The sequence below is a fragment of the Alosa sapidissima genome, chromosome 4, assembly GCF_018492685.1.
Source record: "Alosa sapidissima isolate fAloSap1 chromosome 4, fAloSap1.pri, whole genome shotgun sequence".
Taxonomy (NCBI): domain Eukaryota; kingdom Metazoa; phylum Chordata; class Actinopteri; order Clupeiformes; family Clupeidae; genus Alosa; species Alosa sapidissima.
The window spans coordinates 32640482-32657070 of NC_055960.1; the positions used below are offsets into that span (position 1 = coordinate 32640482).

General features: G+C 41.3%; 1 protein-coding gene across 1 annotated transcript in view; it reads left to right on the forward strand.

Annotated features, from left to right (window-relative positions):
• Window positions 1–4587, forward strand: part of snta1 (syntrophin, alpha 1) — a 30784-nt gene extending 26197 nt beyond the window's left edge. The window contains exons 5-8 of the mRNA XM_042089561.1: window positions 415–536; window positions 973–1169; window positions 1640–1827; window positions 2435–4587. Of these exons, the coding sequence (XP_041945495.1) occupies window positions 415–536; window positions 973–1169; window positions 1640–1827; window positions 2435–2527 (600 nt within the window). The 3' untranslated portion in view covers window positions 2528–4587. The remainder of the gene's footprint in view (window positions 1–414; window positions 537–972; window positions 1170–1639; window positions 1828–2434) is intronic.
• The last annotated feature ends 12002 nt before the right edge of the window (window positions 4588–16589 follow it).

Genomic DNA, 16589 nt, shown 5'->3' on the forward strand with positions numbered 1-16589 from the left:
TAACTATTTCCTTGTCTAGTTAGAGCAGCTGATGGATCTTTAGGTGAAGTCATGCTGTCTCTCCCTTGATGCGCATCATTGTAAATAAACTCTGTTCCTGATTTTTCATACTATTGGTCTGACTGGGTCTCTATTAAATCTATGATATCAAAATTACCATCATGTGTGAAAGGGAGAATTATCTTTTATCCCAGCTATTTTTAGAGACTCCCAAAATACAGATGATGGTGACGAGAATACGTCCAACATTAGGTATGTGTTTGTGTGTGTGTGTGTGTGTGAATGTGTGTTTTATGTGTGTGTGTGTGTGTGTGTGTGTGGATGTGTGTTTTATATGTGTGTGTGTGTGTGTGTGTGTGTGAGTGTGCGTTTGTGTGTGTGTGTGTGTGTGTGTGTGTGTGTGTGTGTGTTTAGGGGTCAGAGAAGTCTCTGCTGGCCATTCTGACAAACAAGGACCTGCTTCTGTACCACGCTCTGCCTGAGAGCCGAGAGAGCTTAGACAAACCAGAGAAGAGTCATCCGCTCATCACTACCAGGCAAGGGCACACATGAATACACACACTCCTAGACACACGCACATACTCACACACACATACTGCTCACACACTGCTACCCACATTCTCATGCACGTACAAACACACACACACAGACACACAGACACACACACACACACACACACACACACACAGAGAGAGAGACACAAACATCACCCTCCACAAACCACAAAACATTTCCTGTCTATCTGTCTGTCCCTTAACACTCTCTCTTGCGCTCTCTCTCTCTCTCTCTCTCTCTCTCTCTCTCTCTCTGAAATTCATTTTCAAAGTTGCATGACTGTTCAGATGTTGCCAAAGCGACTGTTCAGATGTTGCCAAAGCATTTATAGCAATAAAATAACACATTACCCATGACACACTCTCTCTCTCACTCTCTCTCTCTCTCTCTCTCTCTCTCTCTCTCTCTCTCTTTCAGGCTGGTACACTCAGGCCCCAGTAAGACCTCCCCTCTCCATGATTCGGACCTGTCGTTTGGGCTGCGCACTGGGACGAAGCAGGGCGTGGAGACCCATGTGTTCAGGGTGGACTCACCCAAAGAGCTCTCCACCTGGACACACCTGCTGGTGGACGGCTGCCACACTGCCGCCGAACTCATTCAGGAGGTCACCACAGGTGTGTGTGTGTGTGTGTGTGTGTGTATGTTTTCATAAACAAATAGATATGCCATTTTAAGATCCCATTTGAACAACAGTCACCCTCCTAAAAGTGACCTTGCTCAAAAGGCATGTATGAATAGTGCTATACTGCCCTCCTCTGGACAGTTTATGTAGCACAGCCTCTCTCTCAGTATGTGGTTTACTGTAGATAGATAGATAGATACTTTATTGATCCCCAGGGGAAATTCAAGTAGTCAACTGGCAAACGTTCTTAAGTCTCATTGAGGACTGAGCTGAAGCAGACAACATTAGTAGATTAAGTTAACGTTTGTTATAGTCTGTATCAGAAGAATCTGAAATCTGACTTTTCTCTGTATTTTCCGTTCTGCGCTCTTCATGTCTGATTCATTCCTCTTTCTTGCTGCTGTCACTTTCTTTGCTTCCCTCCTCTTGTCCTCCCCTCACCTGCTCTGTCCTGGCCTGCAGCGTGCAGCTGGAACGGGAAGCAGTGCATGCTGGGAGTGCACATAGACGAGGGCTTCACGTTGTTCACGGAGGAGGCGGCCGTCCGCAGGCACGTCCTTCTGCACCAGCCCTTTGAGCGCCTCCGCATGTCTGCAGACGACGGCGTCCGCATGATGTTCCTGGACTTCGGAGGCCCAGAGGGGGAGATAGTGAGTTTTTTTAACCCTTCTGTCTGGAGCGGCTGTCGTGTGCTCTCGGTCAATGTCTGTATTTGTTATTTCATGCATATTCAGTGCAGTTGTGGCCTGGGGAGGCGGTGGTCAGAGGGAGAGTCGGACCTTAGTTACGCAGATGCCAAAGCAGCTTAGTTACACAGATGCCACAGGCAATGGAGGTGTTCTTCAGACACGGAAGTCTTGGACGAGCTCCCAGCTCTCTGTTCCTCAGACCGAGGGCTGTCTGCACCAAACAGACCAAACATTCAAGGCTGGTCATCAGACCCCTTGTTCTGTCTTGTCTCCAGACTAAATATATTGGACTCTTTTTCAGTGTGATTTTTTTTTTCAGTGTGATCTCTTAATTCACTTCTTACTTTATTAGTCAAATTATTATTATTATTATTATTATTATTATTATTACCATTATTATTACTACTACTAATATAAAGTAGTAGTAGTAGTATTACTAGTAGTTTTACTCTTAATGATTTAATTATATATTTGATTCTGTTCCATCTGTAATATGTAGTCCTGAGGCCTCGTCCAATCATATTGAATGCTAACATTCGCGTGTGTTTCTCATCCTCTTGTCTCTCAGCAACTGGACCTGAGTTCCTGCCCTAAGACCATGGTCTTCATCATCCACTCTTTCCTGTCTGCAAAGGTCAAGCGGCTGGGGCTGTTGGCATGACAGCGGCCGGTAGAGGTCATGGCTACGGGACATCATGGACAGCCAATCCAACAAAAGGGCGGACCACGTTGCTTCAGAAAACCAAATTCCCAACCCTCGGTGGACTGCCATTGGTCAGAACCCTGCCACAGCCGGCAGCAATAAATAAAACAAACAAACAAATGCGCAATGAGAATGTGCTAGATTACTCTTACTCCGAGCAGTGGCGGCGAGAGGTCGCAGGCCCCTGGGCCACACGCACGCCCTGCACAATTATAGCATTGTTACCGCAGGAGTGACTTTTTTAGACACTATAACTTCTGGCCTATGGTCTTATCCTTTTTATGTGTTTTGGTTTGTGTGGTTGATGACAGGGCTTAGTCTGATTTAGAGGGCTAGTTCATTTTTAAAGTCAGCAAGTACATGGGGGAAGGGGGGGGTGGACAACAAGCGCATCACTCTCAAGGAACCAAAGCGGCGTGGGCATAAGAAAGCCCTGTGCTCCCGAGTCTCTCTGAGAAATAATGACTTTTAGCCGCGCCTGAGTCGCGCACTAAATTTATGAAATGCTCTGTCAACTCTGTTTCAGCACCAGATCACTCGTGTTGTCGTTGGCCGCGCTGCGTATTGGCTTTAACGACACTAAGTCTTCATAAACAAGAGATGAAGAGGGCAATTTTCATAAATCAAAATTTAGGCTTTATAAATATTAAACTTCACCCTAATCTCTCCACAGACTCCCTCAGAACGAATGTCAGCCGTCAAGGAGCCCCCTGCCAAGAGCAGTTCTCGTTTGGCACGATTATGGCTCATAATTAGGCTTCATCTCTGCTTTATGTCGTTAAAGCTAATATGCAATGTTAGACTATTAGTTTTCATTTTTAGTTTTCATCTAATGAACAACCCAGGCTGCACTGATGTGCTGTATGCCCATCAGACGTTAGAGTCTCTCTCTCTCTTTCTCTGTGTGTGTGTGTGTGTGTGTGTTTGTGTGTGTGTGTGTGTGTGAGTGAGTGTATGTGTGTGCAAGTATTTGTATATGCATGTGTGTTTGTGTGTGCGTGTGTGTGTGTGCGCGTGCGCACGTTTTCTATTTGTGTGTGAATGTGTGTCCCTTTTGTTTGTATACTTGTTCTCTCCTCTTGGGCTAGTGGAGCGCCTCGGGCCTCCACCTCAGTGTTGCCGGATGGGTCCACACCTGACCAGACCCCACCTGGCCGTGCCTATAGCGGCAGGGCTGTCCTGTCCTGTCCTGTCCAGAATTGCTCTCCTCCACAGCCTTCTAAACGCCCCTAACTGGTGTTCATGCCTCCCATAGACTCTCAATATGCATATAATGAGTTGACCTTTTCATTTGTATCAATTTTGCTCTCTGTCGCTCTATGATGGACAGCTAATACATCTGGTGCCTGGTTTTTAAGAGACATTGCCAGTGTCTATCCAATTGAAAAAAAATGAGCTGCACAGATAAAGGTGCTCTAGGTGAGCCCATGTCCAGACCCACGAGGACAACACTGCCCAGTGTTCCATTGTGTTGTTTCGTGACAGCTTTGCATAAGATGATAATGATGACAATGATAATAATAATAATAATAATAATAATAATAATAATAATAACAACAACAACAACAACAACAACAACAACAACAATAATAATAATAATAATAATAATAATACACATTTTGTTGTTTTCTCTCTGCTGTGGACTAATTCAGAATGTAATAGTGCCCCCTAGTGACGTCTTGTGGAATGATGCTTGCCAGAGCCCAATTCTCTTCAGTTCTGTTTTGTGCATTACAATGTGGTCCCTTGAGTTTGACCTTGTTCTCAGTGCTCGGGGGTCTTCTTTTCCCACACAAAAATGCAGACAAGAGCAATTCATCTCCTGGAACTAAGAAATGACATTCAATCTGAATCTGCAATCTGTATACTCTGTCTGTTGTAATAAGGTGTGAAACAGCTACATCATTCTAAAGGCACAAGGACAAGATATGGTTTCAGAAGAGGCAGAAGCATGTCAAGCTGTTTCTGTGTGTGTTTTTTTTTTTTTTTTGCAAAATATATACAAATTGGCTCGGAAACAGCTGAAGCAAAGAATCTAGCAGAGGTATTGAGAAATATTCTCTTTTCACTCCACCTTTTATGGTAATTGCCTCAAGGCTGTAATTTGATTGTTTGTTGCACCTCTCCAGTGGTGTAATTTTAAGTGATACATTTTTCTTTGAGAGATTTATTTTCAATTTTTTTGCAACCATTTCTGTACAACCAAAAGCACTGCAGCAGATTCACTAAGGGAATGATGTTCCATTCTACCTGGGTTTGATCTCTTCTCCCGACACCACAGAGAATCATAAAACCGGTCACCTGCAACTACTCAACTAGTTGGCCTTCTGTCTGTGTGTGTTGGGATTCATATACAGTTTAATAATATATAAATATGCATTTCAATCTATAAAAAACAGGTTGATTTTCAGAGGAAAGAAAAAAATTGTTGTATATTCTTATTTAAACAAAGCGTGCCTTGCAGGGTTGTTTGTATATAAAAAATGTAATAAACTTTGATAACTTTCATTGTGTCCTTGGTGTGGTTTGTGCTGTTCTCCACTCTAATTGCTATGATCTAGAACAGAGGCTTGTGTACCTGGTCTCAGATCAGGTTCCCTCCGCCAGTTCCCCTGGTAACCATGGGATACATTTGTAGAGGAATATGCTCAATATCCTATGGCAGGACCCACCAGAGGAGAGTGTTTGCTGATACGCTCTTACATACAAACCAGGCTCTGCCTGCACACACATCTAAGGAGCTCACACACAACAAATGCAATCAAACACACACGCACACACACACACACACACACATATACAGAGCCTTTCTGACCATGCACAGTTCATTACGACTCTCCCGTAAACAATCAGAAGGGGCCGACGTGATCACAGACGTTTAAGACAAGATGTTTACAATAGCCAGGCCATATGGTTACAGCTCCATCTCGTGTGGGAGAAACTTTGCCTTTGCTTTTAAACGATTGGTCTGAAAGATGAAAGAGCTCACCACTATATAAGAATTCATGTTAAAGTCTTCCACATCTGTGTCCCTCGTGCAGACTCTTTGTTTGAAATAGTATGTGTCTGGGAATGAACAGCCTTCTTTACAAATCTTGTGTTGGCAGCACAACAGGACTTCTTTTGACCTGTTAATAATTTATCATAGGAATAACACATAATGCATTTAACTATAGCTTTCACTGGCAAGCATAAATGTAATGAACTATTACATACATTAAAGTGTATACTGCCTTACTGCACACTTAAGACAAGCTGTGGACAATGTAAGGTCTACAGTCACCTCAGAGAAAAAAATAGATGGCCTTAAACAAAAGCAAATTATAGCTAAATATACTAATATCTCTGCCGTTGTCTTTTTTATATAAGTGAGTCCATGTTCTGAGAGAAAATGGATATTTTCCAAATGTCCAGGGCACAACAGCTGATGCAAGTAGAGAATAATAAAATATAATCATATGTTTTTTATCAGACTACCAAATCAGTACTGCTAGCTCACATTATGCCCCCTTCACTCACAAACCCCCTCCTCCCTCCCTCCCTTCCGCGACTGCACAATGGGCTGGTTGCCATGGAAACAGGGCCAGGAGATTGGCAGCAGCCTCAGTGTTCTATCAGTTAGCCGGAAAAATTGCCAATCAGTCGTACAGATCGAGCCTCGGAGAGAGGGGGAGAGAGGGAGAGATGGAGTGAATATATTTTGATTAGAAAAAATGGAAGGCCACTTAGGAAGGAGAGAAAAGAGAAAATTGGCTCCTGCTGAGGGGAGGGGTATACATCAAGAGATGGTTGCATCATGCCTCTCTGCTCCGGCACAATTAGACTCATTGTTTGTCTGTCTTATGTTAATGAGAAGTAGGAAATGAAAAGACTGCATATTTTCAGCTTCAAGGTAGGTGTGTGTTTATGTGTGTGTGTGTTTGTGGGTGAGTTTTGCACATTACATCTATTTATGAGAATGTCCTCTCAGTTCATATGCCGCAGCACACCTCTAACACACTCTACAAATTATGTTGCATTTACTTCCAATGTAATTTTCCTCTTACTTCAGCTTTTTCTCACAGTTGCTCGTGAGCTGTGCCTACATTGCTCGTGAGCTGTGCCTACATTAATGGCCACAGCCAAGGATCCATTTCTAGGTCTGCAAGTGAGAGCAGAGAGCGAAAAACAGACATATCTGCAAAACTATCAGGACCAACACCATGAGCAGAGCCCAACACTACATTTGCAACAAACCAGTGAATGCGATCTTACTAATACATTTCTTTTAAAACGACAGTACACAGTAATCACAATTCGGTTCTGTTCACACACACACACACACACACACACACACACACACACACAGTAATTGTTTTGACATGAGGAGCAAGAGTGTAGAGTCAGGCAGACTGGGGAATAAACAGCTCAGCTCAGTACATTGGGAGTGGCACAGCACAAGCCGAGGCCACTGGTCCGTTAGTCGGGATCTAGCTCAGATACCCATTAGAGACTCTCACTGGCACAGTCCTCCCGGCCTAACCATCACCATGGAGAGCAGTTAGGCACATTAGCTGCCTAAGTCAGGGTCTTGTGGAGAAGAGAGGAGAGGATTGGAAAGGAGGGTGGAGTGTGTGTGTGTGTGCTGGGGGTGGGGGGGGGGGGGGGGGGGGTGGAGGCATCTAAGCACTTGTTTGCCCCGAGGCTGCCCTGTGCACTGCCTGTCACAAATACAACAACTCCCTGAGTGGAGTGTGCAGCGGGGGCCTGCAGATTGGTTTCTGTTCAGATACTGTAACATGCAGATTGCATGCAGACACACATCCCCTCAAGCGTGCATTTACATCACACACACAGAAATATGCGCTCACATATACATTGAACGTATGCAGACAAAGTTCTAACACAGAAACTGTTCAAACTTTTCCTCATTTACCTTATTAATGACAAATTGTGTTCAAAGGTCTTGGTCTGTAAATAAAAGAAAATATATCTGCAGTACCATCAAACTAGGCCAGGGTGTGCTACAATACAAAGGCTGAAACCCATACAAAGTGGTGTTGTAATCATGGTGATTCCGGACAGAATTGCGAGTCTTTGGATTTTATTTGGAACAAAAGCATTGTGTTAGGGTTGACATGAAGTTATGTTAACTATTTCTGTGGTGATTTGACCAATTACAGAATCCACACATAGACTTACTGCTGATGCTTCATGGGGTTTGGAATGTTCTTTTTACTTTAGAGTCAGTAGGGGTCTCTGTTCCTCCATCACTCTGTCATGAAGGAATGACAAATGAAAGAGAGAGAGAGAGAGGGAGAGAGAGAGAGAGAGAGAGAGAGAGAGAGAGAGAGAGAGAGAGAGAGAGAGAGAGAGAGAGAGAGAGAGCACAAGAGCTCTCTGATTGAAGAGATGACCTAATTCAGTTCAGGACGTCCCACAATGCCTGCGCATGTGTACACACATATTCTCTCTCTCTCTCTCTTTCCCTCTCTCCCTCACCCTATCTCTCTTACTCTCTCTCTCTCACACACACACACACTTAGAGAGAGAGAGAGAGAGAGAGAGGAGTAGAAATAGATTAATACTTCTAATGGGCCAGTGAGATCACTGGGAAATCATCTACTGTATGAGCGCTGCATCATTCTGAACACCAGTTTCATGCGCAGATCATCTCTTCTGAGGTCAAAGAATAAACAAACAAAGACAGAAAGCAAAACAGCCCTCTGTGTGTGCATGTGTGAGAGAGAGAGAGTGTGTGTGTGTGTGTGTGTGAGAGTGTGTGTGTGTGTGTGTGTGTGTGTGTGTGTGTGTGTGTGTGTGTGTGTGTGCGCGCACGCGCGCGTGTGTGTGTGTGATGGCAATCAAGCCAGGCTTGGTTGACTGCCAGCTGAATTCTGAATTGTACTGCTAAATATTTGCGTGCCAAGTTCCCAACTGAGCAAGCGGTGAAACACAGTGCTGTTAACATGAGCCCATCAGCTCCCTGTTTGCCTGGCTGTGTTCAGAGACTCACTCAGATAAACAAACCTGAGTCAGGCAGAAATGAAATGGAATGGTGACTGCAAACTTTATACACTTCACACTCATCCACACTTAATCCTCTATCCCCTCCTTCTCTCACTCTCTCGCTCACTCTTTCACATGCATACACTCTCTCTTTCACTGTCACTCCCCCTAACACTCCTCACAATTTTCTTGCTCTTTCCTCTCTCTCTCTCTCTCTCTCTCTCTCTCTCTCGCTCTCTCTCTCTTTCCCAGTGGCAGGAATTATGGGTAGTCATTTCATGCTCAGACATGGTTTTGACTTTTTCCCTTTTTTTATTATTGTTATTATTACAGTATGTACTAAAGACCCAGGTTAAGGGTATTAAATAGGCCGCAGCAAATTGTATTTTTGCTCAAGTAAGCTTCCTGGAAATATTCCATCTGAGCCTGCTTTTATTCTTGTGAATGTAGTTATGAATTTTAAAGCAGACTGGTCTAAGTGAGCGAGAGAGGTCTGTGAGTTGAATTCTGAGTAATGCGAAAAGATTGGAATTTCTTGTTTGAGAAGCACTAAAGAAGGGAATGGGGGAGAATCTGAAAGCAGAAAGAATGAGAGTGAGAAAGATAGAGAGAGAGAGAGAGAGAGAGAGAGAGAGAAGGAAAGAAAGGAAGGGGAAGGAAAAAGGGAGAGAAATGGTGCGTTGTTAACTATATGGCAGATTGTTTTTATATTCATGACAATATGTTCATGGATATTTCTGGATAAACAAGCAAAGACTTTAATTACTGCAATCCTGATAAAGATGTTTGGTCATTATTTATTTATCTACTTTCAGAGAGATATGATGTCTGGTAACAGACTGAGACAATGAGAGACAGATGTAATGAGTGTGAGTGAGAGAGAAAGAGAGAGAGAAAGAGAAAGAGAGAGAGAAAGAGAGAGAGAGAGAGATATTAACTATTGCCACATTTTCAGTGAAATTCCCTACAGCAAGGTGTGACAATGGCTTCAGATTGAGAATTCTCATCAGAAAAGCTTAATAATAGCACTTCACACGAGAAATGACAATCGCCTGAAACAAAGAGAGAGAAGAAAGCCCAAATAATAACAAATCAAACATCTAATTCAATTAGGAGCCAGGGAAGAAATATTCCTGGCTTCATGTACCAGCACCGCTGAATTGTTTCGATTAATTTGATAATCCAATAAAAAGTGGAATGCGTCTTTTCGCAGGCATTCTCATTTGTGTTATCTTAAATTCTCATTCAGCGCACAGCAGACGAGGGGTCGTATGGGAGGTTAGAACAAACGTGATTAGGTAAATTACACGCATGCCACTAAACAGATAATGCTAACTAACACCCAGTAATTCAGGCCTAGCGCCATTCTAATACACAGGCATATGAGGCCGAGAAAAGGCGCTCATATTTATAACAATTCCAGTTTCACAATATCAATCCAAAGTTTCTAAAGGGCTTGAGACCAATGAGTTTAACATGTCAGGCCTCAATGGTTGACTGCTTTGGCACTAATGGATGACATTGCCTGGGTGTAAACATAAGGCCACTGTGAGCTTGTGTTCTCAATGTGAGGTTGGTATCACCCAGATAGCAAGAGAATGGTGGACTACTGTCAGCCCACTGGGGGCAGATCTGGTGGTCTGCTGGCATTTTACTCCTCGGTTTTCAGCAGTCCACCAAGTTGCCGAAAGACGCCCCACTGTTTTGTCAATTGTGATCCAAACATTTTTTTTTTAATTCTGCCTTCATTTTAATAACATTTTATGTTTTTTTAATATTCGCATTGTTAAATTAAAGGTGATGGCGGTCCAACAGCAAAACAGAAAGTGGTGCGCCACTGATGGCAAGCCACTAGTGGTATGATATCTGCAAATTTGCTATCTGGCCAATAATCTGTACACATCTTTACAATTCACACTGCATAAACACCAATGATGCCTGAGAAATATAACTTCAAACTAACTGGGTAGTCTTTATAGCCACCGTAGCCTCTATAGCCACCGGAACCTATAGCCACCGGAACCTCTATAGCCACCGGAACTTATAGCCACCGTAACCTCTATATCCACCGTAGCCTCTATAGCCACCGGAACCTATAGCCACCGGAACCTCTATAGCCACCGGAACTTATAGCCACCGGAACCTCTATAGCCACCGGAACCTATAGCCACCGGAGCCTCTATAGCCAACGGAACATATAGCCACCGGAGCGCGGAACCTATAGCCACCGTAGCCTCTATAGCCAACGGAACATATAGCCACCGGAACCTCTATAGCCACCGTAGCCTCTATAGCCACCGTAGCCTCTATAGCCACTGGAACCTCTATAGCCACCGTAGCCTCTATAGCCACCGGAACCTATAGCCACCGGAGCCTCTATAGCCAACGGAACATATAGCCACCGGAGCGCGGAACCTATAGCCACCATAGCCTCTATAGCCAACGGAACCTATAGCCACCGGAACCTCTATAGCCACCGGAACCTATAGCCACCGGAGCCTCTATAGTCACCGGAACGCAGAACCTATAGCCATCGGAACCTATAGCCACCGGAACCTATAGCCACCGTAGCCTCTATAGCCACCGTAGCCTCTATAGCCACCGGAACCTATAGCCACCGGAGCCTCTATAGCCACCGTAGCCTCTATAGCCACTGGAACCTCTATAGCCACCGTAGCCTCTATAGCCACCGGAACCTATAGCCACCGGAACCTCTATAGCCACCGTAGCCTCTATAGCCACCGGAACCTCTATAGCCACCGGAACCTATAGCATCATCCTGCTCTGCCAGAACATACATCTCTAGATTTGATTTTCATCAGTCATTTTAGTCAACCTATATCTTGTGCCTTTAGTGCTGTACGGCATAAGCGATCAGTAATATGGTGTACTTCTCATATTCATTTCCAATTTCAATTTCAATTTAATTGTACTTACAGTATAGAGCGCCAAAACATTACACATGTCTCATGGCGCTTTACAGAGTGTTAGACAATCAGAGAAAAAAAGAAAAGAAAAGAAGGCCCATGGGTAACAGGGGAACAGGGGAGGAAAAACTCCCTAAAATTGGAGATACATATAGGAAGAAACCTCGAGCAGATCCACGACTCACTGGCCTGACCCATCTGCCTAGGGTCAGATACAGGACAGTAAGGTCTGTATACATGACAAATGCATAATGATAGTCAGAGCATATTATTGTCTTTGGTTGCCAGCCTGTATCCATAGCCTTAAGAACACATCCATAAGGAGTTATAAAGTACTCATTATGCCTCATAAGATTGCCATAAGTGTGAATATAAGACGGTAGATCTTGAAATATCAGAATGCACACAAACGCTTCTTTTACCTCTTCATAATTGCAGTGATGACATCTTTGCTCTTTATGGATCCATATGTGACTTCATGTAAGCTTTACTATTCATAGTTGTGAAGAGCCTATACCTAAATATAATTATTCTTTATGAGTGCAGTTATGTAAATTTATAGATAGTTATATAGACTTATGTCAATTACTTTCGCAATTCACAAATCCAACTTGTGATCCGATCTCTGATCACAAATATTTCTTATAATAACAAGGTACTTAATTTAATTGCTTTTATTATATACTACCATGTTCATAAGATGTGACCACATATTTCTCAGCAAAGTTATTACACGTTACTACAAATATGACCTTACCAGTTTAACCAATAAACCAGAGGCAATAAATAATCAATGTTTTTCATGATTGGCTTCATTAAAGCATGCACCTCATTGCTAGAGTACTGCTGACACCTGGACTTTAAGAACTCTCAGATTGGTGACAAAGATTTCTCTTCCACGAGTTACCCCTTGCACCCTCCTCCTGTCGTTACTGTGCCATAAATGCAGGACAATATCTAGTCTATATCGGGAAATAAAACATGACAGGATGAACTGGCCCCTGACAAGAAGTTCCAGGTATTGCGTATAGCAACATTTTTACCCCCTGACTTTAAGCTACAATTAAGTTCTGTTACGTTACGTGAATGATGCAGAATGATATGAAATATGTGAAGTGCAAACCCTGTTGGCAATGGGCCAATGGCAGCAGTCATTCATTTTTACAGTGGACATTATAAACAATATTGGACATTATAAACAATATTGGACCTACTTGAACGGAATATTGGACTAATCTTTGGGCTGACTCAATGAACTTTCTGCAGCATTTTGAGGAGCCAAATAAGAATAATAAGTTGACCAGAATAGCCAAGAATAGTCAGGGCCATTATCATCTATTCTGTATTATCATAATGTAGGTTCTCCCTACAATGGATAGGGCTATAATGAATATTTAAGTATGCAGCAATGTAAAAAAACATCCCAATTTTCTCTTTTAATAGCACACAATATAAAGTATGAATATCACCTACAGTATATGTCCATATCCTATATCCATATGCATGTAAGGCTTTCTCAAGGTGAGATTGCAAGAGTCTCAGTTGAGCAAAAGTAATGATGAGAGTATAATTTTCTCTATGATCACTGGTGTGATCATGAAACAATTTAAGATAATCAACCCAGACCTACCAGTATACTGTCATTGTGTCATTTTGTGATGATATCCCACATGCAGTAGATTGGCATAGTGGGAATCTGAGACTGAGGTTTATAGACTATGTTTTCAGGTGTATGACATATTCAAATGGATTTGTTTCGCTCATAAGAGTGAATCAACCTATCTCATGTGAACAGGTCCAAACAATCTTATGTAATCTGCATCCCCCTCATAGCATCCATAAGCATCTTACTTACTTTGCAAACACAAGCTTAGCAGCACACTCTCTCTGCCACCATCACCACCTTCTCCTTTTCCCCTTCCTTTATATCACAGAAGCCTCTAATGTCACTACATTATCTCCGACCTCTTTTCAAGCCACAGCCTTTTGAAATCTTGATGTCAAAATCCAGTGTTTAAAAAAAAAAAGAAAAAGGTGCCTAATCAAGAAGCACATTAGCAACCCTTCAATGTACTTCAATACCATTATCAAAGGTACAAATAGCCATACCGTGTGGCTTTAGTGAGGTAAGTATTGCTCCACTTTAGCTCACAAAAGAAACCTATATGTGTAGCCATATATGTGTAGTGTGATAAAATGGTGGTAAGTGTGGTGGGGGTACTGGCAAATAAAGTGAAAAGCTTGAATGTGGCTATGTTTCCTACCATGTTGTTGTAGAGGCAGAAATGGATTTTTATGGTCAACTAGATAATGCAATTCAAGCTAGCTTGCAAATAATTGTCCTTGAGAGGATTTCAATCCAGTTTTGGCTTTTGAACACTCCTCATAGCACCTCAAGATAGTGCTGGGTTCACATCAGCGCTACAAAGCCTGTGATTTAGATAATTGAGGCTTTTGAAGAATGTTCAAAGTGCAGTACACTGAAATATATTTGTTTTGTATGTTTCTGTAAATTAGTAAATGGTGACTCGCTGTACTTGTGTATTGTTTCAGATCTGTGGACATCAATGTTGATTGTGGACATTGCTAATACTTTAGCACTGTGGGGGCTAAGCTTGGACATTTACATTTATTCATTAAGCAGACACTTTTATCTAAGGTGACTTAAAAAAATGAGGAATAACATTCAAGCTATAATGCAGAGGAGACCTAGCTAATTCTAGTTAATACTATCAATAAATAGTACTACTAGAAGATGACTGCAGAAGTTTTTAGTATTAATCGAACTAAAGCGTGTTAAAGGATAATTCCGGTATTTAGCCCTTTTCTGGTTTGTTTTGGATGAACTAGAGTGGTGGACACCGACATTTTGACGATGGGTCCTGTTTCGACTTTCTGACTCATTTTGAATCGCCTTTAACTGTTTCAGAGTGGCTGGCTATGGGCATGCACAGACATGTCCTTAAAACAACCATTTAACGTTCATTTTCAAAACAGTGCAACTCATTGAGTGGTTAGTGGTGGTGTTCGTTGATTATTAAAATCAATATATCAGCTCAATGTATGATTTCAATCTGTGTTATTACAGTGCATGAAAATGCACTGTACTGTTCTTCCTAGGCTTCATCTTATTACAGTGCATGAAAATGCACTACTGTTCTTCCTAGGCAACAACAACTTCTTCTTATTACAGTGCATGAAAATGCACTGTACTGTTCTTCCTAGGCAACAACTTCTTATTATTACAGTGCATGAAAATGCACTGTACTGTTCTTCCTAGGCAACTTCTTATTATTATTCCGCTTACCACTTTTTCCGTACGCAATTTCTCTTGAACAGTTTAACTTAGAAACTTCATTCAAACTTTGTAACGTAGGTCTTCAAACGGACCAAGCTGCTATGTCTTTTCAACTTTGAAACTTTTATACTTTTTAAACTATTAAAGAAAAACTTTTTAAAAATCCCCATAGACTTAACATTGCCGGTCATAATACGGCCATTAAGGAATTAGAATCCTATGGCAGGTGTTCAGGCCACCTGCAGCCTCAGGCTTTAAGCATACAATCTGGGTCAATTAAGACCACACATCCTATTCAACTGTTTCCTCTGCCCAAAACTGTTTCAAAATAAAATTCCTCACTACAATAATCCACTGTTAAACCCATTATACTACTGAACTTTTTACATTCAACTTTTAAACGGTCTACTTTTAAACTAACATTAAACTATCTATTTATTAAACTAGCTGTCTATCAACAACTTTTAAACTATCAACATTCAACTTTTAAACTTTTAAACTATATACATTCAACTTTTAAACAGTCTACTTTTAAACTATTATTAAACTATCTATTAAACTAGCTGTCTATCAACAACTTTTAACTTGTCATCAACTATGTCAACACTTGTCATCAACTATGACTCCTACCCACTATAGCTAGTTAGCATGGTTAGCATAGTTAGCATGTTTAGCTAGGTTAGCTAAGTCACATGGTTAGCATAGTTAGCATGCTAGTTAGCATAGTTAGCATAACAACTAAAATGATTAGCTAGGTTAGCTAAATCAAATAGTTAACATAGTTAGCATGTTTAGCAAAACTGCTAGAAAACGTTAGTTAAGTTAGCTAAGTAGCATGGTTTGCATAACTACTAAAAATGATAAGCTAGGTTAGCTAAGTCACATGGTTAAAATAGTTAGCATGTTAGTATTGCTAGCATAGTTAGCATGTTTAGCAAAACTGTTAGAAAACATTAGTTAAGTTAGCTAAGTAGCATGGTTAGCATAGTTAGCATTGCTAACTTAGTTAGCATGTTTAGCAAAACTGCTAGAAAATGTCAGTTAAGTTAGCTAAGTAGCATGGTTAGCATGTTAGCATTGCTATAAAACATTAGCTAAGTAACATTGTTAGCATAGTTAAAAATCTTAGCATAACTGCTAGCAAACATTAGAGCCATTCCAACTTTCAGTTATCATCAAATATCTACCTATACACAGCCATTAAACTATTTGAATATCAACATTCATTAAACTTCCAGTCTGTCAACAACTTTTAAACTATTTACCTTCAACTTTTAAAAGGTCTACATTTAAACTATCATTAAACTATCTATTAAACTAGCTGTCTATCAACAACTTTTAAACTATCTACTGTCTATCAACAACTTTTAAACTATCTACATTCAGCTTTTAAACAGTCTACTTTTAAACTATCAACTTTTATTAAGCTATGCAACCACCATGTCTATCCTAGCATCACCGTAGTAACCATCTCTGTATTATCTGTTTTAACTATACATGATATTTTACATCATAACTTTAGCATTTTCATACACTGGTAATTCCTTGGAATTGCATTTCTAGTTCTTCTTCTTCTTCTAACACGTTTAATGCAGCTTCAACCGTTTAACGTAGAAACTTCATTCAAACTATGTTACGTAGGTCTTACTTAGGACAAGAGTGCTATGTATTTTTCATCTTTGTAACTTTTATACTTTTTAAAATTAAAAACTATCAAAAATTCCCCATTGACTTAACATTGCCCTTTATGACATCACAGCAATTAGAATCTTCTGCCAGGTGGCCAGGCCACCTGGATCAACTGTCA